The sequence below is a fragment of the Rhinopithecus roxellana genome, chromosome 17, assembly GCF_007565055.1.
Source record: "Rhinopithecus roxellana isolate Shanxi Qingling chromosome 17, ASM756505v1, whole genome shotgun sequence".
Classification (NCBI taxonomy): Eukaryota; Metazoa; Chordata; class Mammalia; order Primates; family Cercopithecidae; genus Rhinopithecus; species Rhinopithecus roxellana.
Genome location: NC_044565.1, coordinates 24,030,735 through 24,054,566, shown reverse-complemented (window position 1 = coordinate 24,054,566; position 23,832 = coordinate 24,030,735). Strand labels below are relative to the sequence as shown.

The 23,832-nt window shown below is 45.3% G+C and overlaps 1 protein-coding gene across 2 annotated transcripts in view; it reads left to right on the top strand.

Moving 5' to 3' along the window:
- Window positions 1-23,832, top strand: part of ADD2 (adducin 2) — a 112,016-nt gene that overhangs the window by 44,833 nt on the left and 43,351 nt on the right. Inside the window, exons 2-4 of one of the 2 annotated variants that reach the window (XM_010361907.2) lie at window positions 8,927-9,045; window positions 15,647-15,863; window positions 17,621-17,759. In XM_010361907.2, the coding sequence (XP_010360209.1) occupies window positions 15,681-15,863; window positions 17,621-17,759 (322 nt within the window). In that variant the 5' untranslated portion in view covers window positions 8,927-9,045; window positions 15,647-15,680. The remainder of the gene's footprint in view (window positions 1-8,926; window positions 9,046-15,646; window positions 15,864-17,620; window positions 17,760-23,832) is intronic. The other variant, XM_030921589.1, reaches the window with a different exon arrangement.

Sequence of the window (23,832 nt, the reverse complement as noted above, 5' to 3'; positions counted from 1 at the left end):
ACTCACCTCCCATGCCATTCCTTTAAGCAGGAGATGTCCTAGAAGTGAGGCTGGCCTGGGTCTCCAGGATCTGATAGTCCTGTTATCAAATTGTTATCATGATGTGTATTTTTCATTCCCTCCTTCCTCTATCTTATTAATAGTTTTATGGCATTACAGGAAATTGCAAAGTGGGGGGTCATATTTTAAGATTTGTGGGCTCACTTAAGTATTTATTTCCTTGAGTCTGATGTTAGTCACCAATCACTCCACCATCCAGAAATGAGTTTGATTGAATTTTAAGTTTTCTGTAAATGGACTACCCATTTTAAAAATCTGCATGTGGGATTGGGCTGGTTTCCTTGATAATTGTCCTTTTGTATCTCTAATTTTAATTGGACTAATCATTAAGGTAATTTCTTTGTTGATGTTAGTACAGAAATTGCCTGGACATATTAAAAGTCACTATTAATTATGTGTGCACCACACTTGATTTCCAGAAAACATGTGGCTTTCTCATCACATTTTGCCAGGAAGCTATTTTCCCTGAAGGTTGTATCTTAGGGGACTTGATTTCACCTTATTTGAGAATAAAGGAAAACAATTAGAAATATCTTGAGAAAATACATTTCAGGGGAAGATAAATTATCTGGAGGACTCAAAAGGAGCATTTACCTCTGATAATAACCTGCTATAGGAACCAGAAGAATGTCAGAAAGCTGGTATCCTTAGTATATATGGCTCAAAAAGACATGGTTTCTAAGAAATAGAGTCACGGGTGGAGAATAGACTAAGATGAAAGATTTGAGGTGAAAATGGAGATAAAGTAAGGATAGTATGCAGAATGATAAAATGTTTAATATCAGCATTAAAATCCACATGAATTTTGCTCAATTAAAATCAGTGAAGTGGGAAATACTGACACACTGTCAGAATGTAAGGAAAATGTCAACAACAGAATCAGTGAGATGATAACAATAGATTTAGAGAGCAGAGATCCAACATATGGATAACTGGTGATCCTGCAGGAGACACTAGAATAAGACTATTCTGACCTAAAGACAGGTGGGAATGTGTTTTTCAGGGTAGGTGACCTGCCATAACAACAGCCTCAGAAACTCCTATCAAGTAGATGCTCAGTGGGCTGCTTGCAGTGACTTCCCGTTTTCTTCCATTTGGTGGCTGCGTCATTTCCTAGAACCTGGAAATTTCCACTGCATCCTCTGCCTCCAGCAGGGAGGCAAGGGAGGAGTAAGGGAGTGGAGAAGGCACCTCTGCTCTTAATTGCTTTGGCTGCTGGGGATGACATTATTTCTGCTTACTTTCCACTGGCTTACATTCCCTAGGGTCCTGTCCAGACAGAAGCGGGGCTGGGAAACATGGGCTCCCAGGAAGAAGAGGAAATGGGTTTGGGGAGCACATAGCATTGTCTCTGACACATGGATATGCAAACATACACACAGAAGTATACAGAAGGTAAAATAGTTCTTTCCTTAATATCCCCATAATAAAATCCAATAAGTGAAGTGGAAAATACTGACAAACTGTCAGAATGTAAGGAAAATGTCAACAACAGAATCAGTGAGACAATAACAGATTTAGAGAACAGCGATCCAACATATGGATAACTGGTGATCCTGCAGGAGACACTTAGAATACAGAATCATCGGAGAGAGGAGTGAACAGTCAAACAACATCTCTCCTATTTTTGCTGTCCTAGGAATGGACAGTCAAACAACATCTCTCCTATTTTTGCCATCCTGTTCTTAACACCCTATCATGGCCTGAGCCTCACTGCTCAGGCTTTTGAGATGTCTCCACATGGATGTTCCAGAGCCCTATGTGAGCCTTTCGACCTCCTACCCTTAACATACTCCCTCTGCTTCCCACCATCTCCTCTCTCTGGGCCTACTAACTTTCCTCCTTCCCCTCCTCCACACCAGCACTCCCAAGTCTCATTTCAGTTTTGAATGTTCACAGCTTCCGCAGTCTGGAGAGGGGAGGGATAGTGCAGGATTACCCTCCAGTTTACATGCAAAATGTTCCTATTTTCTCTTATACCCAAACAGTGGGGGGAAATGCCCAATAAAAAGAACCCACAAAACAACTTCAACCTTAATGTGCCAAATGAGCATTTATTCCCACCTCTTATGGCTTAGGATATGGCTTATTCTATTAGACAAAAAAGGATACTTACCCAATAGCTGTTTCCTGGATTTCTTGACAGGGGGTGGTTGGGGATGGGGACAAGACAATCCTGTCACATGATCCAATGAGTTACACTTTACCTTCCTATTGAAGAACAGATGCTCTCAGATTGGGCCAAGGAGCGGAATCAACTCTTTCATGTTTGAATTTGATTGAGGTGAAACTTTTCAAAATATAGCTCCATTGACTTGCCTGAAGGCAAAAGGCAGGCAAGGTGACTGCTTAAAAGTATCTGTGACTGGATTCCAGGACAGCCTGAGGTGCAACAGTAAATCAGGACAGTCAGCTCAATTAGCCTTTTTGATGGGCTTTTATCCGCATAGTCTCCCAGTTTGACCTTTTTACTGAAGGCACTGAGTGTGGGAAGACTGAGCCCAGCCATCCTGCTAGCTCAGCACTGTCTCTGCATCACCAGGGCTTCCCCAACAACCTTTTCTTTCCTTTCACGAAGGCATGAGGTCCACATGGTTTTGTGATCAGTGGCAGAGGCTGCTGATGAGTGGGTTAAAGCCCAGTGCTGGAGCCTCGAGGTTAGGACCCCCTGGTCACTTTCATGAACCTCCACCAGATCACTGTGCCCCAGTCTTGTAATCATCTTTCTGTGAGCCACCCCCCACGCCCCTGTCCTGGGCCTTTTGAGAAATGGGATTGCAGTTGCATCCCTTTGTGTCCCCAGTGGCGAGCCAGGTCCTGACCATGGCAGATCTTTTAGTGGAAGGATTGTATTGAGTCCATATGAAGCAAGTCTCATAGGTGGCTGTACCCACACTGCAGTGACTGGCAGCCCTGGAAGTGCAGGTGGGTGACCCACCACCAGCTGTCACCACTGCAGCCCACCTGTCCTCTTGAGGGGCCAGCGGATCTTCTATACCTAAAAGCTCAGCTCACTTTGTCAGAGCGAGTCCCAGAGGTGCCCACTCTCTCCCTTGCCTCCTAATCCGCATTTCTGTGCTGGGAAAGAGCTTGGTTCTGAGCCCTGCATGCCAGAAATAGGAAGTAGAATCATCCTTTCTGGTGCTGGCCAAGTCCTCAGGGCTTCCACTAGGAATATAAGAACTTGGGCTCTGGCCATTTGCTGATGTCCATTCCCCTCCCCGCCCCACTTCCTACCAGGCCCCTGGCATCTGCTCACCTTTGTTTGAATGAGGGGCAGAAAGTGTGGTGAAGTAAAAGGAGAACAGGCTCTGGAACTAGAGGGGTTCAAACCCAAGCTCTGTTGTTCACCAACTCTGCAGCCTGAATCAAGTCACCCAGGTTCCTGCAGTCTCAATTTCCTCTCCCGAAAAACCAGGATGCTGGGTCCTTCACTGCAGGGCTGGGCATAGCACTGGGCACTTACTGGAGTTTCACAGCTTTTGTAGATGGAATAATGTCTTTCTTCAGGATCTAACTCAGGACTTTGGTCCTCATAATGTGCACCCAAGGTTTCCAGTCTCCCTTCCCAAAAAGCGTTGAACACATTCATTTCTGATCACCTCGGGATTCATTGTCGGGGCCCTGTAGTGTGTTGGCCTTAATAGTTAATTACATATCTGCATATATGTGCATGTATCTATGCATATTTCATTTACATGCATGTTTTTCATGAATACAAACATGACTGTGGGCCTCTAGCAGGCAAGGCCGTGTCTCGTTTCTCCCAGCCATCTTCCCTCTCACATCAGTTCCAGTTCTTGCTCACTCCTGAGCACCAACAGATACTTGACAGATTAACTGTTGATTTAGTTAGCGGGTATGGGAATGATTCCAAGTCCGTAAGAAAGAATACTCAGTCCATTCATTTCCCAACAGTCTAATTCCGGGATAGAAGAACAGAAAAACATTGCCTACCAATGATTAGTTTTGAGGCTGTTTGCTGGAGGGCTTTTAAAATTCACTGGACTTCACTAGGAATGCTTGCACCAGGGATGCCCAGAAATAAGTAACTTATGAGGCCTGCAGCAGTGAAGGGGTTAAAGGATTCTTCCAACTAAGATGGACATAGACTTTACCATCGCTGTCCTGCCTCTTTCTCTCTTTCTTCTTTTCAACTATTTTTGGCTTAAATGATCACAGCAGTTAATACATAATCTAGAACTTTGTAGAATTCAGAAGTATTTGAAGAAATGATGATAAGCTTTCCCCATAATCCCACTGGCCAGAGGCATGAGCTTTCTCTTTATCTGAACACATCAGGCAGGGTGTGGTCCAGTCCCTTATTCAACTGTCTTCATTTATTCTGCGAAAGTAGCAGCAGCTCAGCCCTGACCGTCTCCTCTCTCACTTGTGGGAGTCTCATTCAGGGATCGGTGAGTCTGGCTTCTGACTTCAAGCCTAAGTCCTGGAGCAAATGCTACACTGCCCTTGTTGGGAGCTGACCTGTGGGACCAGGGCCTGGGGCTTTCAGAGGCCAGGACTGCTGACGGACCCATGGCCATGGCTGTGGGGGAGCACCTGGGAAGTGGTAGCTTGCGTCTTTCCACTTTGAGCTCTGGGTGCTGAGCCACACAGACTGTCTGTTCCTGTCTGGAGACTCCCCCACTGAAGTGGCAGGAGATGGCGCCTGCCTCTGCTCAGGGCACATGAAGCTTAAGTTGATTTTAACAAAAAGTCAGACAACTCGGGCATCTGTTACTCCCCTTATAGACCTTTGTTTCTCTTATAGCCATGAGGAATGATCCATAGAAATGCGATTTCATACTCCAGTGGTTACATGTACTTGGTCTTCAGTGGGACAGGGAAGAAGATGCTTGGTGACAGGAAGCGTGTCTCGTGATGTGTAGTCTCCAGCTGCCATCTTACCAGGGCGAATCCCAGCAGGGACCCTGCTGAGGGGCTGCAGAGGTGTCAGGAAGTGAGCTGGCCGGGCTGAGAGGGAGCTCCTGGGCTCCTCTGTGCAGAGAGGAGGGTCCCAGGCGAGAGAGATGAGGGGGTGCTCAAGGGAGGAGGTGAGAGAGAGAAGAGGGCAGGGCTGAACATGGGAGAGCCAGGGGTGTTGCTGTGTGTGTTGTGTGGTATGTAATATTACCTTCTTCTCTGTCTTCCCATAATTAATGTCAGATTTGTTAATGTAAGAGTTGCGATCTGTTGCTGGGTTCTGCCTCAAGTTAGGCAAGAAGGAGTGGCTGAGGGGCCAGCCATTGGGTTATATACCAAGACAAGAGGTGATTTGGGCACTGAGGCACCTGCCATGCACTCCTCTATGAACACTCAGCACCTTAGCCTTCAGGGTCTATCTCCTCACACTATCATGAGCTCCCCTCAGGCCTCACTTGCCGCTGGGACCTCAGGGCTGGACAGGGCTGCTTTGTTAAGCGGGCCCAGCTCTTCCCAATTTACCTTCAACTAACATTTGTTCAGCACGTAACTGGCACCAGGCTCTGTTGCAACAGGGAGGATAGAGAAATGCAGAGACACAGGCCGCCTGCCAGGAGCTCACGGTAATAGATTGTTGCTGCCGGGCTGCAAGTGGAATGGAAGAGGCAAGTAACAGTGATGTGAGAGCCCAGGGCGGGGGTGTAGGGGGCAGGCTTCCAGAGGAGAGGACACCTGAGCTGCAGGGAGGAGGTGAAGAGAGGAGGGTGTTCCTGGCAGACTCCAGCCCCAACCAAGAATCTGCTTTGTGCCTCTTGGGTCCTGGGAATAGCCCCTGGAGAGCGAGGCAAATGCAGAGAGGTCAGGGGGCTGGGAGTAGAGGTGTCACGTGAGTCTCAGCCTCATCCTACAGGGTCGCTGTCCTCAAGGAGAAGGGGCCTGGCAGAGGGAAAAATGCACAGCTCCCAGCTGGGCATCAATGGGCTTGGATTGTTAACATGGGGTGTGCATTTGGTTTGACAAAGCCTGTTCAGATTTAACATTTTATATTTGGAAAATGTGAAAAGTATACCTGCCATTTTGGTAATAAAGGCTAAATTTGATTAGGTTTTGGTTGGAAAAGCAGGGCTTTAAAGAAAAAAAAAAAAAGTTTAGGAACACTGCCCCTGGCGACAGAGATGGATTTTTAGCAGGGCAGTGTCAGGCATGGGCCAGGAAGGACGGTGGACCAGAGATCATTAAAGGATGGAGAGATGGAGGCATGATTCAGGGCCTGGCACTGCAGGTGGAGAGATATTTAGGACATAAAACCAGAGACCGTAGTGACCAATTAAATGTGCAGGGCAAATTGAGGGAGTCAAGGTGGGATCCCATGGTGGGATGCCTGGTTGGTAGGGGGCAGAGAGGAGGGGGCTGGGGAGGCTGTGGTGTGGGGTGGGCAGGAGTGATGGTCCGTTTGCAGGTTGACTTTTAAAGAGGCTGCAGGACACAGGAGTAGGCAAAGTTCCCTGAGTGTTTTAATGTCCGGGCTCACAGTCCAGAGCAGCCAACAAGGACTAGAATGCACTGCCCTAACTCCTGCCGCCTCACAGCCCAGCGATTGCGCACCAAGAGCAGGGGGCGGGTGGCTCTGAGGGGGCTGTGCCTCTGGTGCTCTCTGAACCACCCAGGGGATGTCAGGCATCTGTTTTCACTACATGGGGCACCGTGGCTCACACTGTCCCTTGCATCTCCGCTCTGCCTGAGGGATGTGGGGGCTGGAAGCTGGAGAGAGCTAGGTTCTCAAAGCATGTGCTGGGAAGCTGAAGGCTGCACAAGGGGTGATGCTGTGCTTGGTACAGCAGCTTCAGCAGGCTCAGAGGATTCTGTCTGGCCAGGATTTTCTAAACTCCCCCAGGACAGCAGCTAGGGCCTCACTAGAGCAGCCCTGGCATTAGGCCTCTTTCTCTTCCTTCTCTCATTAAAGCTTGCTGATCTGGTGCCTGTCCTGCCTGCTCAGCCCAACTCCACGATCAGAGGTTTGACAGTTTCATTGCCACAGGACAATGGTTTCTAGATAATACACTTGCCTCAAATACCTCTCAGGACTATTTTCGTTTTAATCAGGGCATAACACCATAACCCAAGGAATGTGCTCTGATGGGGAATTTCAGCAGCAGTAGGGGTTGGGGTGGGAATTATTTTGTTCACTGTATATTTACATTGGGGATAAATGTTTGCTTTCTTACAAGAATGGTGCAGGCTACTTCTAGGGGCAAAGGATTAATTCTATTAGTAAACACAAAAAATAGCTGAGATTCTGAAAATTCAAATCTTAGCAGGTTATGGCCACAGGGCAGCCTCAGACCTTCTGGGGAAGGGGAGGAAGCTGGTGCTTGAGGCTGCAAGATTGGTCCTTAAGGAGGGCAATGGAGATACATCAGCAAACCCCACCATTGGAGAGAGGCAGCATCAAGTGGTGGCTGGGACCCTGTTCTAGTTAAAAATAGAACCTCTGAGAGAAAGACCTCAGTCGGCACTGGATGTGCAGTGCACAGAGTCTCGCTCTTAGAAGCAACTTACAAGTTCCTAAGTAGAATCGTGAGCATCAGGACTGGGCTCAGGGACCATCCAGGCACTGAAACACTGAGCCCCAGGCCCCCCTGGCTGGATTGAGGAGGAGGCTGAGCATTAGTGGGTATGCAGGTGTCCTGGATTCCCACAGGCACATTGTACCTACCAAGATGAGTTTTCCTTGTCCCTCTTTGGTGGGACGAGTCTCTCCGAATGGCTCCACTCTGGACAGCACTGGGTCAGGGATGGACCTGAGCTGCCAGTGAGCCAGAGCCATGGGCAGGCGGCGGTAGGGTGAGGGTGGTCAGGGATGCTACACCCTGGATGAGACAGCCCCCAGCAGCTCTGGGTCAGAACAACAGGATGTCCAAGTGAAAATGGAAAATGATCACTTGTCATTGCTTGTCTTTATTTTTAAACATTTTGACAATTAATGCTTTGAAGACCTTGATTCCTAGGAGTTTTGGACTAGTAACTCACCCTAGTTTGTAAGGTATTAACAACTTTATATTCCTCCTTAGTAGTACTTTAGGATTTATTATCCAGGTATTCGCTGGGGCCTTTCTTCCCCTGGAACTCTAGGTGAAGTGGCCTTGAATTCACCCATGGACAGCCTGTGCAAATCTAAAACTCTCCCATTTTCCTGGGATGCAATATTCTTCAGGCTGCTTCTGCGTCTTGGGCTGCATCCAAACATCACTCACATTAGCATCTGTGAGTTTAGCAGCTGTTAGTGAAGTGTTTTGGGGGTCTCAGGAATGGAGATCCTCCCAGCTCAGCAACTAGCAAACCCGTCTGGGCTCGTGCAGTTCCACATTCTGCACCCTCCACTAGGCCAGGGCAACTGCTTTCCCTGGAGGCCTTGCCAGCCAGGACTCAGCAAAGAGATTATCCAATTCTTCTCTTTAAAAGGAATTTTTATCCCAATTGTAAAGATAATGCAGCTTTCTTTACCTTTTTTTTGAGACAGAGTCTCACTCTGTCCCCCAGGCTGGAGTGCAGTGGTGTGATCTCGGCTCACTGCAACCTCCACCTCCCGGGTTCAAGCAATTCTCCTGCCTCAGCCTCCTAAGTAGCTGGAAGTATAGGCACCCACCACCATGCCCGGCTAATTTTTGTATTTTTGGTAGAACAGGGTTTCACCATGTTGGCCAGGATGGTCCCGATCTCTTGATCTCATGATCCCCTCACCTCGGCCTCCCAAAGTGCTGGGATTACAGACATGAGCTACTGCACCCGGCCTCTTTACCTTTTTAAAGGCATAATTTGCTTTTAAAATAAAAATTCATTTCAAGTTCATTTTAAGGAATTTCCCAGAAGCTCTTATAAATCAGGTGAAGAGTCATGGTGGTGCAGGCAAGGTCCTGACACTTGTCGTGTTTGTGTTTTGCAGTTTCCACCTGGATGTTTAAGGTTGTGTAGATGTGGCCGGCACCCTTGAGAGTGGAGCTGGGGAGTGCAGACTGAGCACTGAACAGAAGGAGACTTGGACAGGGCTGGGCCAGCCTCCCGGTAAGTAAGCAGCCGTTTCTGGCGGTGATGGGGGTGACACACACTTTTTGGTTGGGCCCATCACATGAGGTGCAGACAAGGCCCTTCGCATGAGGATGAGCTTCCAGACACTCAGGTCATTGCCATGAACTCCCCTTATCCTGCTGACTCAAGACCTACCACAGAACCTGAAGGACCTTAGAAGTCACTAGTCCTCCCCCTGCCTGTGACTCAGCAAGGACAGAAGCCCCTTTACAGCATCCTGTGCTCACTCTGACTCCCAGCAGAGACAGCTCCCCACCTGACAAGACAGCCTGTTCCACCTTCCCATTACTGAGCAGCTCCTGTCCTTAGGAAGTTCTCCCCTGTGCCCTCAGCTGCAATCTGCCTGTCTGTAAAAACCACCTGATTTCCTAGTTCTGGCCTCTGAGGTTCTAGAGAACCAGCCTAATCCTTCTTCCACATGGCAGCCCAGCAGATGTTCTGGGGCAGAATGATGGAGTGGAGAAGTGCAGGATGTGGGGGCTAGAGACAAACCTGGTTGAAATCCTGACTCCACTGTTATCTGTGTGACCTTGAGCAGGTTTGTTCATCTCTTTGTGATTCAGTGTCTTGATCTTTATCTTATATCTTTTTTTTTTTTTTTTTGAGACAGGGTCTCCCTCTTTCACCTAGGCTGGAGTGCAGTGGTGTGATCTCAGCTCATTGCAACCTCTGCCTCCCAGGTTCTCCTGTCTCAGCCTCCTGAGTAGCTGGGACTACAGATGCACGCCACCATGCCCGGCTAATTTTTGTATTTTTAATGGAGACGGGGTTTCACCATGTTGGCCAGGCTGGTCTCACACTCCTGACCTCAGGTGATCCACCCGCCTCAGCCTCCCAAAATGCTGGGATTACAGACATGAGCCACTGTGCCCGGCCTATCTTTATTTTGTTTAAGTAAAACTGGTACAATAATATCAACCTCATAGATTGGTCCTGAGGGCGAAAATACATCATGAATAAAAGTTGCTTGGTAATATGTCACCAATTCCCTGTCATCAGCTGGCTGTCCTACAATTCAATTCAATTCTGGCATGCACTACCCCGAGTTGAAGGGCACACAAGCTAACTACTACAAGGTAAAGGACAAGGTCACGAATAGGACCATCCCCACCTCAGGCACCAGCCACAAGTGGGGTCCCCAGGTCACCTACACTTCCAACTGACTTGGCTATAAATTTAGGAGTTCCCGTGACCACTCTTCAGGTTCAATAATTCATTAGAATGAGTCACAGAACTCACCGAAAGCATGGTATTTGCAATCATATTTCAAAGGGTCCAACTCTGGAACACCCACATGGAAGAGATGCATCCATAGGTCAGGGTGTAAGGTGAGGCGCACAGAGCTTCTGTGCTCTCTCCTGTGGAATCCAGGCACACCACTTGCCCAGCACATCAATGTGTTCACCAACCGGGAAGTTCCCCAACACCTTGGAGTCCAGAGTTTTTTTAAAAAATCAAGGGGCATTTGTTACAGAGGCATGAGTGGTTAAATCATTTGCCACTTGTCTGGACTCAATCTCTAGCCCCTCTCACTGCTTTGGAAGCGGTGGGGTGGGGAGGCAGTGGGGGTGGAGCTGATGCTACAGGCTTCTAATTGTGTGCTTGGATTTTCTGAGGTGGCTAGACACTTCCTTGAAACTAAGGGCCTATTATACGTCACTTTATTAGTATAAACTCAGGTTCAGTTGAAAGGTGCTTGTGATGAATAACAAAAGACATTCCTACTGTCTTTTGGGCATTTTAGGAATTCCAAAGGTTTTTGAATCTCTGTGTCAGGAACCAGGGACAAAGACCAGATATAGTCTTTCTTATGTCACACCTGGCTTATCACACACTGGTCTCTGATCTCCAGCATCCTGCTTAGCTTCTTTTTTGTGATACTGAGGTTGACCTGTTCCCACTATCTGGTTGGGAAACTGGGCATTCTCAGTCTTTTTCTGAATGTTCTTCTTTTTGTCAATATAGCTCAAGATTGAATTAGTTTTTTAGACTAAAACACATAATTACAGTTATTTAGTGTGCACCTGTTTATAATTGAATCACAAGCCTCTCATTACTTGAATTCCTAATGCTAAGATGACTTAAGCCCTGAAATCACACATAATAAGAGTAAATAGTTAATAGCACTTGCTATATGTATCAAGCCCTGTTTTAAATACTCTACATACATTAACTTCACTAATCCTCACAAGTACCTCTCAAGGTAGTTAATTTACTACAGTTTCCATTTTATATGTGGGGAAATGGAGGCACAGAGCAGTTAAGTAACTAGCTCAAGATTACACAGATAATAAGTGGCACAGCTGAGATTTGAACCCAGATGGTCTTGTTCCAGAGTCTGTGCTTTTAATTGTTAAGCCATTCTGCACATAATTTTTTGGAGACAGAAGGAAGGAACACAAGAGGATACCTCTGATTCACAAAGCCAAAGGCTTGACCCAGGCCCCTGTTGTGATGGTGATGGAGTCAGGGCTTCCATGTCCTACACCACCCCCATCGGAGTACCTCTGGAGCAACCCTCTGCGGCTGGGCTTTAAGAAGGGAAGGCAGGCCCTGGGGCATAGTGGTGTGAGCTCCTGTCCATCAGGCCCAGAGCTTCTTGGTTCTTTGCACTTCAGGGAGGGCAGAGCTACTTCATAGCCTTCACAGACCAGTTGCTGGGAAATGGAACCACTCCATGGGGAAGGGGAGATGGTCAACATTTTCCTGCCTGGATGAAAAAAGGGTTTATGCCAGGAAGGCTCAGTATAAGGCTGTGCTAGCCAAAATGATCCTAGTCCCAGAGAAGCTGAGAGTTCAGTTGGCTTGGAGCCTGGAGTCCTAGGGAGCACAGGGGGCTCACATGCCTATGCTCACATCCGGTGTACTTGCTGGGGAAGGGGAGTTGCTTGTTGCTGTTTTAAAAATAACATCAAAGGTTCAGGGCTTTGAAAGCGCCAGAGAGAATTAATTTACTATGATGAGTCACTAAACAGAGAAGGAATGGGTTCGATGAAGTGATGTCTCTGGAAGAGTTTTGTTCTGCAGTGCTGCCTGCCCAGAAGAATCTGGGTGGGGGCCACATGTCATGTGTGGCTCCGATGCAGTCCCATCATGTTTGACTTTGTCATCTCTTCTTATCTTTAAGGTCCAGGGATGAGGTTGGGTGTGAGCATGATAGAGGTGAAATATTCTTAACTAACCCCATGCACATGGGATTGACTGGAATCCACAAAGCCAATGTGTGTTCTTTGCAGATGTTTCTCTTTTGGCATCTGACTTGTGGGAGAGGCTCTGGGGGAAAGCAGGAAGGTCTCTTGCTCCAAGAAACCCAGATCCTCCATCCTTCTGCCTTTATTGCATGAATGTATCTGTCTCCAACTCAGATAAATCATAGTGCCAGAGCTGGAAGGGACCCCAGAGGTCATTCGGTTCATTTTCTCATTTAGAGCTGGGCAAAGTGAGACCCAGAGAGAGGCAATGACTTGCCCCAGCCCATGCAGCTACTGAGTGACTCATAGGGGCAAGACTGTGGGTCCCTGGACTTCTAGTCTAGAGCTCAGTCCACCAGCAACATCCTTGACTCAATCACTCTTTTTCCATTCAGATGAAAGGAAAGGGTCTGGATTTAAATGATGCTAAGTATGACCACAACTCTTCTACCAGCCTGCCAAATCTGTTCCAAAATCTTTCTTTACAGAATCTTTTTTTTTTTGGCTGCCACTCCCAGCAGACCCCTTCCCCTACCTCCAACCCTTCATCTCCATCTCCTATTACTAAATATTTTGTCAACACTGCTGGTAAGTGTGGTGCTGGTTGGGGGAGATCAGGTAAGGGCTTTCGTAAGAAGATGACTAACTAGTGGAATGATTAAGATCATAGGTCCTGGTTTGGCAGCTTTGCAGAAGCGGGCCATGGTGGCATTTGGAGCACTCCCACTGCCTGTTAAAAGAAAAATTTTAGGCAAATTAAACTTAACAGAGTTTGAGCAAAGCATGATTCAGGAACTGGGGAGCCCTCAGAACCAGAATGGTTTCTGAGTGACTCTGAGAGTGCCACATGATTGGATACATTTATGGACAGAAAAAGGAAAGTGACCTACAGAAAATGGAAGTGAGATACACACACGGCTGGATTGGTTCTGACATGGCTGGATTGGTTACGGCTCTGTGTTTGCTTTATTGGAACAGTGTTTGAATAGTTGGCTACCTGTGATTGGTGGAAACTCAGCTGCTGTGGTTGGCTGAGACTCAGCTACTTGTCACAAGAGTAGGTTACAGTCTATTACACATCAGTTTATTATACGTGGAAAAGCCCTTAGGCTACACTTAAAATATGTAAGGAGGCAGCTTTAGGCCAAACTTAATGTACCATGTTCCAGGCCAAGTGTATGATGGGAGGTGGGGGTTTGAATGAAAGGAGGGGCCAAGACAGCTATGGGAAGTGGCCTGTGGTGTGGCAGTCAGACATGTGTGGTTTTGTGCCATCTTACGTCAGACTGGGTAGAAATGGCCAACACCTGAAATGGACGCCTTCCATTACATTGTTGCAACCATTAACATCTAAACTATAGCTATTTCAACCCTGGCTGCTCATTAGGGATTAGGGAGCTTCTGAAAATCCTGATGTCCAGGTCATACCTCAGACTAATTATATTAGAATATCTGGTATCAATAGTTTTTAACGTTCCCCAGGTGATGCTATTGTGCACCCTAGATTGAGAACCACTGCTCTAGGCTGAGGGCTCAGGCCATCAGCTGATCCTTGAGGAACTCTGTCCGTGTGCCTTCCCTTGAATGAACTGTTTGCCTTTTCCCTAAAGGAAGAATGCAAACAAGAACAACAGGAAACCATCTGTGTATTCTGAGCTGATGGAATGGCCTCCCACTGTCCTCCAAGCTTATCTATGGCATCATTCTCCCCTCACCCCACCCAGAGAGATTGCAAGGGTAGAGGGTGGAGTTCTGATAGAATGTGGAAGAAGAGGTTACAGGCAGCTCAGGGACAACAAGAATATGCTTTACTGGACATCAGCAAAGCCTCCTTTGTAATGAGTTTCTGACCAGAATCAAGGGTAGGCTGGAGCCAATAGGACTGCTGGAGCAAGGCTGGAGGGAGTCAGGACTGGCCAGCCACAGGCAAAGGGCAGATCAGGAGCTGGGAGGCCAGGAGCCTTCTCCCAAAGAACAAGAGAGCACTCCATCTCCTCATGGAATGGGAGCCAATGGAGGTAAAGCAAGGGAGTGGCAGGTTATGGATGAGAACCCAGGTGTCCTGGTCCCTTGTAATGCTCTTTTATTTGTATCTTCACATGTATGTTAAAAAGCTAATTATTGTTCAGCCAAAGTACATGCTGCCTTCTGCTGAGAAGAGAATCAGCCAGCAGGGAGAAGGCCAATGCTCTATAAGGCCACCCTGTGTGTTGAAGGGGCAGAGCACTGACTTAAAGGCCTTGCAGTGCTGACACAGGAAGGGAGATGAGCTTGACTAAACTCCCACAGCCGGGAAGTGAAGCCCGGAACTGCAGGCTTACTCTTCAGAAGGGTTCCAAGATAGCAACAGAAAACATTTCTTCATTCATCATTCACACATTTTAAAAACCATGTTGATTAGAAAAAATCCACGGCTTTCCCCCAGCTTGACTCTCCAGAGGCTGTCATGGTCCATGCTCCAGGGAGTAGGTTTACACACAGCATGTGGGGATCTGGCAGCTGGGCAGCATGGCACCCTGCAAACCTTAGTTGTTTCTCAACATGAGTTGAGTGGGATTGAAGAGAAAATAATTTTCCATTAATAAAGTTGCATACCTCTTTTTAAACTTGAAATGAGAATCTGATTCTGCATTAAGACAAGTTTCACAGAAACAGATTCACCAATAAATTCCTTTCCAGGGGCCAGAGCGAAGTTTAAGTTGTAAAGAAAAGCACTGGGCGAAGTGCTTCCCACGTTTTAGTAGTTCCCATGCTCTTGTAGTAGTAGTCTCAGTAGGCCCTGTTTAATAGTAATGTTCTTTTGTGAATTTCCCACCATAACTTTTTTTTCTTTTTAGTTCTGGGGTACGTGTGCAGGATGTGCAGGTTTGATACATAGGTAAATGTGTGCCACGGTGGTTTGCTGCGCCTGTCAACCCATCACCTAGGTATTAAGCCCAGCATGCAGTAGCTATTTCCACCATAATTTTTGCGGGGCCTTATTAGAGGGTTTCCATTTTAGATGAAGTACTAATTTCCAGTAAGTGGCTTACCACTACATAGGCATGCATCACAGAAATGCTCAACAAGGTCTGCAGGTCATGTTTGCATTCGGGGAACTCGCTACTCCAAGCCAGGTGGGACCATTTAAGCGCTGGCTAGTTGGGCAAGGGAGTGGATACCTGAACCCATGTTTTTACTTAGTCTCATGGCACAGCAGCGCTCCTAAAGATGGATATATGGGGCCACTGCCGGCGTCCTGCCCTCCTCCCCAGGCTCTGCCTCTACCATCCTAGGAATAGCTGCACCCCACTGAGAATCCAACCGAACCCAGTCCTGTTCTCTGGGAAGCGGGTACCCCAATGGGGAGCACCAACCAACTGCATACCCTCTCCGCTTCTCTGTAGGGTTCCAGGAGTGAATTGCAAACCCACCGGGAAAATGAGCGAAGAGACGGTCCCCGAGGCTGCCTCGCCGCCGCCCCCGCAGGGGCAGCCTTACTTTGACCGCTTCTCAGAGGACGACCCCGAGTACATGCGTCTTCGCAACCAGGCAGCGGACCTGCGGCAGGACTTCAACCTAATGGAGCAGAAGAAGCGCGTAACCATGATCCTGCAGAGTCCTGTGAGTGGGGCTGACCCGGACGAGAGAGGGCGCAGGGGGCGCTGGCTCTTCAGGGTGTATACCCACGCGAAAGATGAGTAACTCCTCCTCCCCTTGCTCAGGGTCGGTAGAAATGTAAGCCCACTGAGCAAGACGGATCTGGTCACCAGGGGCCTTGACTCTCCCTTGTAGCTGGTGGATGACAGAAACTGGCTTGTATGCGGCAGTTTGGCTGTGTGCAGTGGGGAGGTGGGATGGAGACAGAAGTCCCCCTCAGTTTCCTGTACCCCTTCGGAGCCTCAGTTCCCAGTCTTCCCTCCTCACCGAAAGCTATGACAGCGAACGGACAAATCCATGTAAATTGGAGACCAGCAGGGTACCAGGAGGAGGGGTTGGGGCTCCCTTTACTGAACACCACAAAGTAAGAACTTTCTGTCGGGACAAATGAAGCTTTGACATGAATGGGATGGGGCTGAGGAGGGCCTGGAAGTCTCAGGAGGTGGGGAGAGTGGAGGACTCAGCAGGGCTATGGGATGCGGTGTGGGAAGGGAAGGCAAGTTGGGATCACTGACGTCCCTCCTTACTTGGGGCGGGTTGATTCCTGCCTGGCATGGACCCAGAGCTCCTCCTTGAGGCAGGTAGTGCCTTTGAGAAGGCCGAAGCATGGGCCCTGTGGACCACTGAAGACAGAGGGAGATCAGTGTGGAGGAGGCAAGAGGGATCTGACTGTGTAGAGCTTGGGGGTCCTCAGGAATCAGCCTATGATCCTAAGGATCAGGAAGCCCAGGGACAGAGTTGGCATCTCCAGTTGCTTGCCAGGATGGGCTCAGGAGGTGGGAGCCACTCTGTCTTGGCCTTCTGGGCTCCAGAGAGCCAGGGCCTGTGCAGGGGCTGTGTGAGGCCCTGGCTGGGAGCCATGGTGCATACTCAGGCTTCACAGAGCAGCTCCAGGGAATGGACCCAGGTCTGGGCGATATTGTGTTGGGGAGCCTGGAGGAATATGGCAGATGCTGAAAGCACTGGGTTGAGGAGCCCCTGGGAAAACCCCAGAGTGTGGCTAGGAGGGGTGACAAGGGGGTTAGGAGAGGCGGCAGAGTTAGTACCAGTCCAGATTTCAGGGCTCAGGCAGGAAATAGGGATTGGAAGAGGGTCTGCTTCCTTCTGTCCTTTTATAGGTTGGCCAACACACCTAAGTGGCCCCCCATTTTCTCTTAAGTGTTTTATCCTGCCACCTGGTGGGCATGATTCCTTGCTTATGGCCCCATGGTCTGAAAAGCCAGGCTTAGAGTTGGACATCAGGAGTGGAAGCAATCTCAGAGGTCATCAAATCCTCCTGTTCTGCCTCCTACCCTTTCATTAACCACATGAGGAAACTGAGGCCCGAAAGAATCACAGGCATCGCTAATGGAGAGGGATGGTGGCTCTCTCCATTCAGTTCTGCCTAAAAAAAAGTCCTTCATTACTAAAGTGAAGTCCTACCATGTCTGATGGTGGGGAGGGGTCTTGGCCCTCATTTAGACACAGAAAGGATCTGGAATCTAGATTACTGCCCAGAGGGCAAGGGAACACAAGATCCATTCCCAGCATTTCTTTGTTGCTTCCCATACAGCAATTCCTGAGGTCCTAGTGGAACTGCTCAGTGTCCCTTGTGGCCAGGGATCCTAAGCATGGCCCTGACCTAGCTGACCCAGGGGCAAGGGTGGGCATTTGGAAGAGCTCATTGTTCGGCCGCTGTGTGAGAAGCTATGGGGAGACCAGCACCTCGGGGCCTGCTTTAGTCTTTCAGGGAGGAGCTCGAAGGCCTCATCCAGGAGCAGATGAAGAAGGGGAACAACTCCTCCAACATCTGGGCCCTGCGGCAGATCGCGGACTTCATGGCCAGCACCTCCCACGCAGTCTTCCCAACATCTTCCATGAGTATGTGGTGTCTGGGGAGCTGCCAGGAGCAGAGGTGGAGGGGAGGGTGGGGTGGGGAAGAGAGGGAGGAGCAGCAAGAAGCATCTGATTGCCAGGCAATGGAGCAAGCAGCCTATTGTGTTATTAGGCCTTGGGGAGCTCAGCAGCAGCCAGAGAGGTACCTGGCTCTGCTTCTGATGTTGATGCAAATTAAACATCCACAGAAGAATTACCCCTGATGCCAGGAATGAGAGGGTGGAGGTGACTTCAGCAGATGGGAGGAGACCACTGAAGCGTGTGTTTCCATGCCCCACTAGACAGGCCCACCTGACTCCACAGATGAGGGCTGAGAGGAGCCAGCCAGGGCTATGCAGGAAGCCACCCTCCTGGGCTGTTATGGTCTGCCCATAACGTTTAAAAAACAAGCATCAAAAAATACTCCCCCTCAATAAGATATTGCAGGATTATGGCTGAAAACTGTGAAAATAACCAAGAAAGGGAAACAGAAATCATTCTACTGTGTTCTTAAAGCCCTCAAATTACTATTCTTTTTTTTTTTTTTTTTTTTTTTCTGGGACGGAGTCTCGCTCTGTTGCCCGGGCTGGAGTGCAGTGGCCGGATCTCAGCTCACTGCAAGCTCCGCCTCCCGGGTTCACGCCATTCTCCTGCCTCAGCCTCCTGAGTAGCTGGGACTACAGGCGCCCGCCACCTCGCCCGGCTAGTTTTTTGTATATTTGAGTAGAGACGGGGTTTCACCATGTTAGCCAGGATGGTCTCGATCTCCTGATATTTTGGTGAACATATATCCTTCCAGTCCTTTTTTTCTTAACATATGTAGATTATGCAAGCACAAATGTAATTACATAAAATATGGTTCTATAATATAATTTTTGGTGGATACATGCTATTTAATCAATTTCCCATTGTTGGACTTTTAGGTTATTTCCAACTTTTTCTATTAGGAACAACAATGCAACAAACATCCTTGTAAATAAACCTGAGATTATATCCATGATTATTTTCTTAAGATAAATTACTAGTAGAATTGCTGAATTGAAGGTACATGCATGCATGTTTTAAAGATTTTAATGCATAATGGCAGATTACATCCTTTCTCCAAATGGATCCAATTTACGTTCCCAACAGCAATTCGGTAGAGTGCCCATTTCCTCTACCCTGGTCCATAGTGTATATCACCATTTGTTTCATCCTCCCGATTCAGTAGGTGACAAATAATACCTTATTTGTGTTTTAATGTGCATTTATTTGACTACTGATGAGGTTGGATATGTTATGTATTTTCACATACATATTGGACATAATTTTCTTTCCTTCTTTCTTTCCTTCCTTCCTTCCTTCCTTCCTTCCTTCCTTCCTTCCTTCCTTCCTTCCTTCCTTCCTTCCTTCCTTCCTTCCTTCCTTCCTTCCCTCCCTCCCTCCCTCCCTCCCTCCGTCCCTCCTTCCTTCCTTCTTTCCTCTTTCTCTCTTTCCTTTTCTCCTTCCTTTCCTTTCCCTTTTCTTTTCTTCTTCCTTTCCTTTTCTTTTTTTTCCTTTTCTTTTTTTCTCTTTCTTTCTCACAGAATCTCACTCTGTTGCCCAGGCTAGAGTGCAATGGTGAAATCTCAGCCCACTGCAACCTTCCAGGCTCAAGCGATCCTCCCACTTCAGCCTGCCAAGTAGCTGGGACCACAGGCACGCACCACATGCCCGGCTAATTTTTGTATTGTTTGTGGAGACAGAGTTTCACCATGTTGCCCAGGCTGGTTTGGAACTTCTGGGTTCAAGTGATCCGCCCACCTTGGCCTCCCAAAGTGTTAGCATTACAGACATGAGCCACTGTGCCCGGCCCTGACTTTCTTTTTATAGTAAATTGCCTTTTTACATCTTTTGCCTGTTTTCCTATTAGTGTATTATTTTCTTATAGATTTTTACATTTTTGTAAAGTAAAGCTATTTCTCTATTATAGTCAAATATATTGCTTTTTTTTTTTTTTTCCAGTTTCTCCTTTGTCTTTTAGTTTTGTTCATGGCTTTTTTTTTTTTTTTTTTGGTCTTATAGAATTCTTTAGTTTCTGTGTAGTGGAAACCATTGTAATTTTCCTTTGTGTGTTCTGCATTTGATTGCATGCTTAGAAATACCTTTCCCATGTTTTATCATCCGATGGAACAAATACACTTAATTATGCATTTGTTAATTTTTCTCAACTGTTTGTACAAGTTTATTCTTTACAATAACTTTAGGCCAGGCACAATGGTTCATGCCTGTAATTTCAACATTTTGGGAGGCCAAAGCAGGTGAATCACCTGAGGTCAGGAGTTTGAGACCAGCCCGGCCAACATGGTGAAACCCTGGCTCTACTAAAAATACAAAAATTAGCCAGGCATGGTGGTGCAAGCCTGTAATCCCAACTGCTTGGGAGGCTGAGGCGGGAGAATTGTTTGAACCCCAGAGGTGGAGGTTGCAGTGAGCCGAGATCATACCACTGCACTCCAGCCTGAGCGACAGAGCAAGATTCCATCTCAAATAAGCAAAAACAAAAATCAAACAAACTTTAGAATTATTTTGTCAAGTCCCCCCATTGACCTTAAAAATTCCTTTTGGGATTTTGATTGGGATTACATTAAATGAATAAGTTAATTTGGTGAAGAATTTATAAATTTATAATTTTATATTAGAATGTAAGCTCTGTAGGGGAAATTTGTATGTTTGGTTCACCACTATATCCTTTGATTTAGAATATATCTGGCACATAGTGGGTACTTAAAAATATTTACATGAGTGAATTGTAAATCTTTTCAGAAATGAGATATGTCTTTTATTTATTTAAATCTTCTTACATATTCATCAGAAAAGTTTAGTAATTAGTTTCATGTAGTTCTTACTAATTTCTTATGAAGTTTATTCCGGAATTTTTAAATAACTTTGTTATTTTAAATGAATCTTTATCCGTTCTATTTTCTTTCTGGTTATAGTTCTCATTTAAGATAAATTGTTAGATATATATATACATAAAAGTGTGTGTGTGCGTGTGTGTGTATACACTAGCCCCTTATTGAACTCTTATTTACATTTTAATATCATCTCAGTTAATTCTTTTGGGTGTTGTATATACAAAAATCACATAATCTGCAAATCATAATCATTTTGTTTCCTTCATTTTAGCATTTACCCATTGGTTTATTTTTCCAGTTTTCTCTTTAAATCTGTTAGAACTTTCAGAACAATGTTTAATAATAGATTATAGTTATCCTTGTCTTATTTCTGACTTTAATGGAAGTTGTTTTACCACAAGAGTTTCAGATAATTATTTTTTGTCATGTTGAGGAAGTATTTTTTTATTCTAGTTCACTATGAGTTTTTCTCAGGAATGGATGTTGAATGTCATAAAATACATTTTGGCCATTTATTGATTTTTTTTCCTTGAACTATTGAGGTGATGAGTTATAGTAACAGATTTCTGAATATTGAACTCCTTTTTCATTACTGAAATAAATCATTCCTGGTCTTGATGCATTCTTTTAAAAATACCCTTCTGGATTTGATTTTCCAGCGTTTTATTAAAGATTTTTGCATTCATATTCACACATGAGATTGGTTGGCAGTTCACTTTTTGGGCAGTCTTTACCTAGTATTGACATTATGGCTGTAATTTCATAACATGAATCAAGGTGATTTCACTCTCTTTTTTACCCTGATGTAGTTTAAATAAGATATGAAATCTCTGTTCCTTGAGATTTATTATTCACTTAGAAAGTCATCTAGATCTGGAGTATTTTTAGAGATTTTTGATGTTTTTGTCCTCAGTTTCATCTGGAGTTTTAAAATTTATTTTGCTGCTTCTTGGTTAAATTTTGGTCATCTAGTTTGTGTAAAATAATACATTTCATGGAGCTTTTCAAAATTATTAGAGTCATTTACAATATTATTTTTATCATTTAAATTTCCTGCTAAAGTAGATGAGATAACATCCCATTCTCATTCCTGGTGCTATGTAAATTTTTACTTTCTCTTTATTGACCAATCTAGGTGTTTGTTTATTCATCGATCTTCTTATATAAGCCAGTTCTTGGATTTACTTATTGGTCCTGTTATTCTTTCTGCTTCTTGATTCATTACTTTTGTTTCTATATTCATTAATTCTTTTCCATAATTCTGTTTATTTTATTGTTTATGTATTTTCTAGAGTAGCATAAGATTGATTTTTTAAAAAATTAATTCAATAATAAAGACATTTAAGGCTATACATTTTTTTCTATGAGTATGTGTTTGGCCTTATCTCAGGAATGTGACACATAGTGTTTCTTTTATTGTTAATTTCTAAATAGCTTGCAGTTGCTGTTTGGACTTTATTTTTCTTCTAAGAGCTATCTGGGAGTGTTTTCTCATTTCCAAGTGGTCGAATGCTTAGTCTTTTACAGGTTTGCTAATAGCATCGGATTTTATTGCATTATGTTTAGAAAATGTAGCCTATTTAATTTCTGTGTTGGAGATTTATTGAGATATTCTTTGTGGCCTAATAATATCATTTTAGAATGATAATGGGTATACACCATCTCTGTAGCATGGTATTTAATCTATATTTTTGTTTTAATTTGATTTTGTCAAAAATTTTCTCCCATTATATTTGATTTCTATTCATTCTCTGGGTATTTGTGATAGTTTTTGCTTTCTCTATCTTGAAATATTCACAGCATAAGCATGACTGATAGTTATAGCTTCACTATTGATTGTACGTTTAATTCATATAAAATGACCTACAAAATAGCTTCTTTGTATAAGAGAATATTGTTTTGCCCAACTTCTATTTTGATAATAATGTGATGACCTCTGCTTAGTTTTTGTTTATATTTGCCTGGTGTACTTTTGAACTTCCTTTTATTTTTACCTCTTTTGGGCCACTTTATTTTGGTGGGGTTTTTTTGTTTGTTTGTTTTGTTTTTGAGACAGGGTCTTGCTCTGTCTCCTAGGCTGGACAGCAATGGTGCAAACACAGCTCACTGCAGCCTCAACCTCCTGGGCTCAATGATCTTCCTAACTCAGCCTCCCAAGTAGCTGGGACTACAGGCATGTGCCACTACGCCTGGGCAATTTTTAAATTTTTTATAGAGACGAGGTCTCACTGTGTTGCCCAGACTGGTCTCAAACTCCTAGGCTCAGGCAGTTTTTCTGCATTAGCTTCCCAGAGTGCTGGGATTACAATTGTGAGCCACTGTGCCTGGCCTGTTTTTATTTTTTGTAAACTTCCTATAGCATTGCCATCTGACATTCTGTGGCTATAACAGAGAAATCAGATAGCCAATTTTTTTGGTTCCTTTTTAGGTAGCCAAACATTTTTTTTTCTAGATGCTTATGGGTATTTTCCCCTTATTCCTGTATTTCAGAAATGTTACCAGGAACCATATAATTGTAGGTTTTTTTCTTTATATGAACTTTTCCCATAATCAGTGAGTACTTGCATGCACAGGTCTTTTTTTTTTTTTTTTTTTTTTTTTTTTTTCCAGTTTAGAAAATGTTTCTTCTACTATATTCATACTGCTTATCTATAGCCTTGCTCTTTGGTTTTTGTCTCCCAAATCTGTCATATTCTCTACCATCCTTTCCATGTCTGTCCTTATACTCTTCCTCCTGAGAAAGGAATAGGGCTGACCAGCATTCCCATTGCCTCACCAATCAGCATCTGTCAGGAAGACAGATGGATGCCCGGAAATCTGCTTAGTACACATCCGGGATATCTGAGTCTGGGATGTGGAGAGGGGAAGTTTCAAGTATCACGAGTTCAAGCCCAGATAGGTTGTTATCTGTCTAGCTCCATTTGCCTTAGAAATTGGGGTTTTGCACATCAGTGTGCCCTTAAGTCTTAGCTTTCAGGGACCGTGGTGAGTTTTCATCTTTTTCTGTGTTTTCTTAGTTACTTTGACTTAATGGCTCAGTTAGATCTGATTTATAAATGTGACGTTTGGCCATCCTAACTTTCGTGAGGCCAGTTAGAATAAGCTTTTAAAAACTTGTTGTAATATTATCTTATGTTTAAAATGGATACATAACAGTTGTACATATTTATGGGGTACATGTGACTTTTTATATATAAATATAA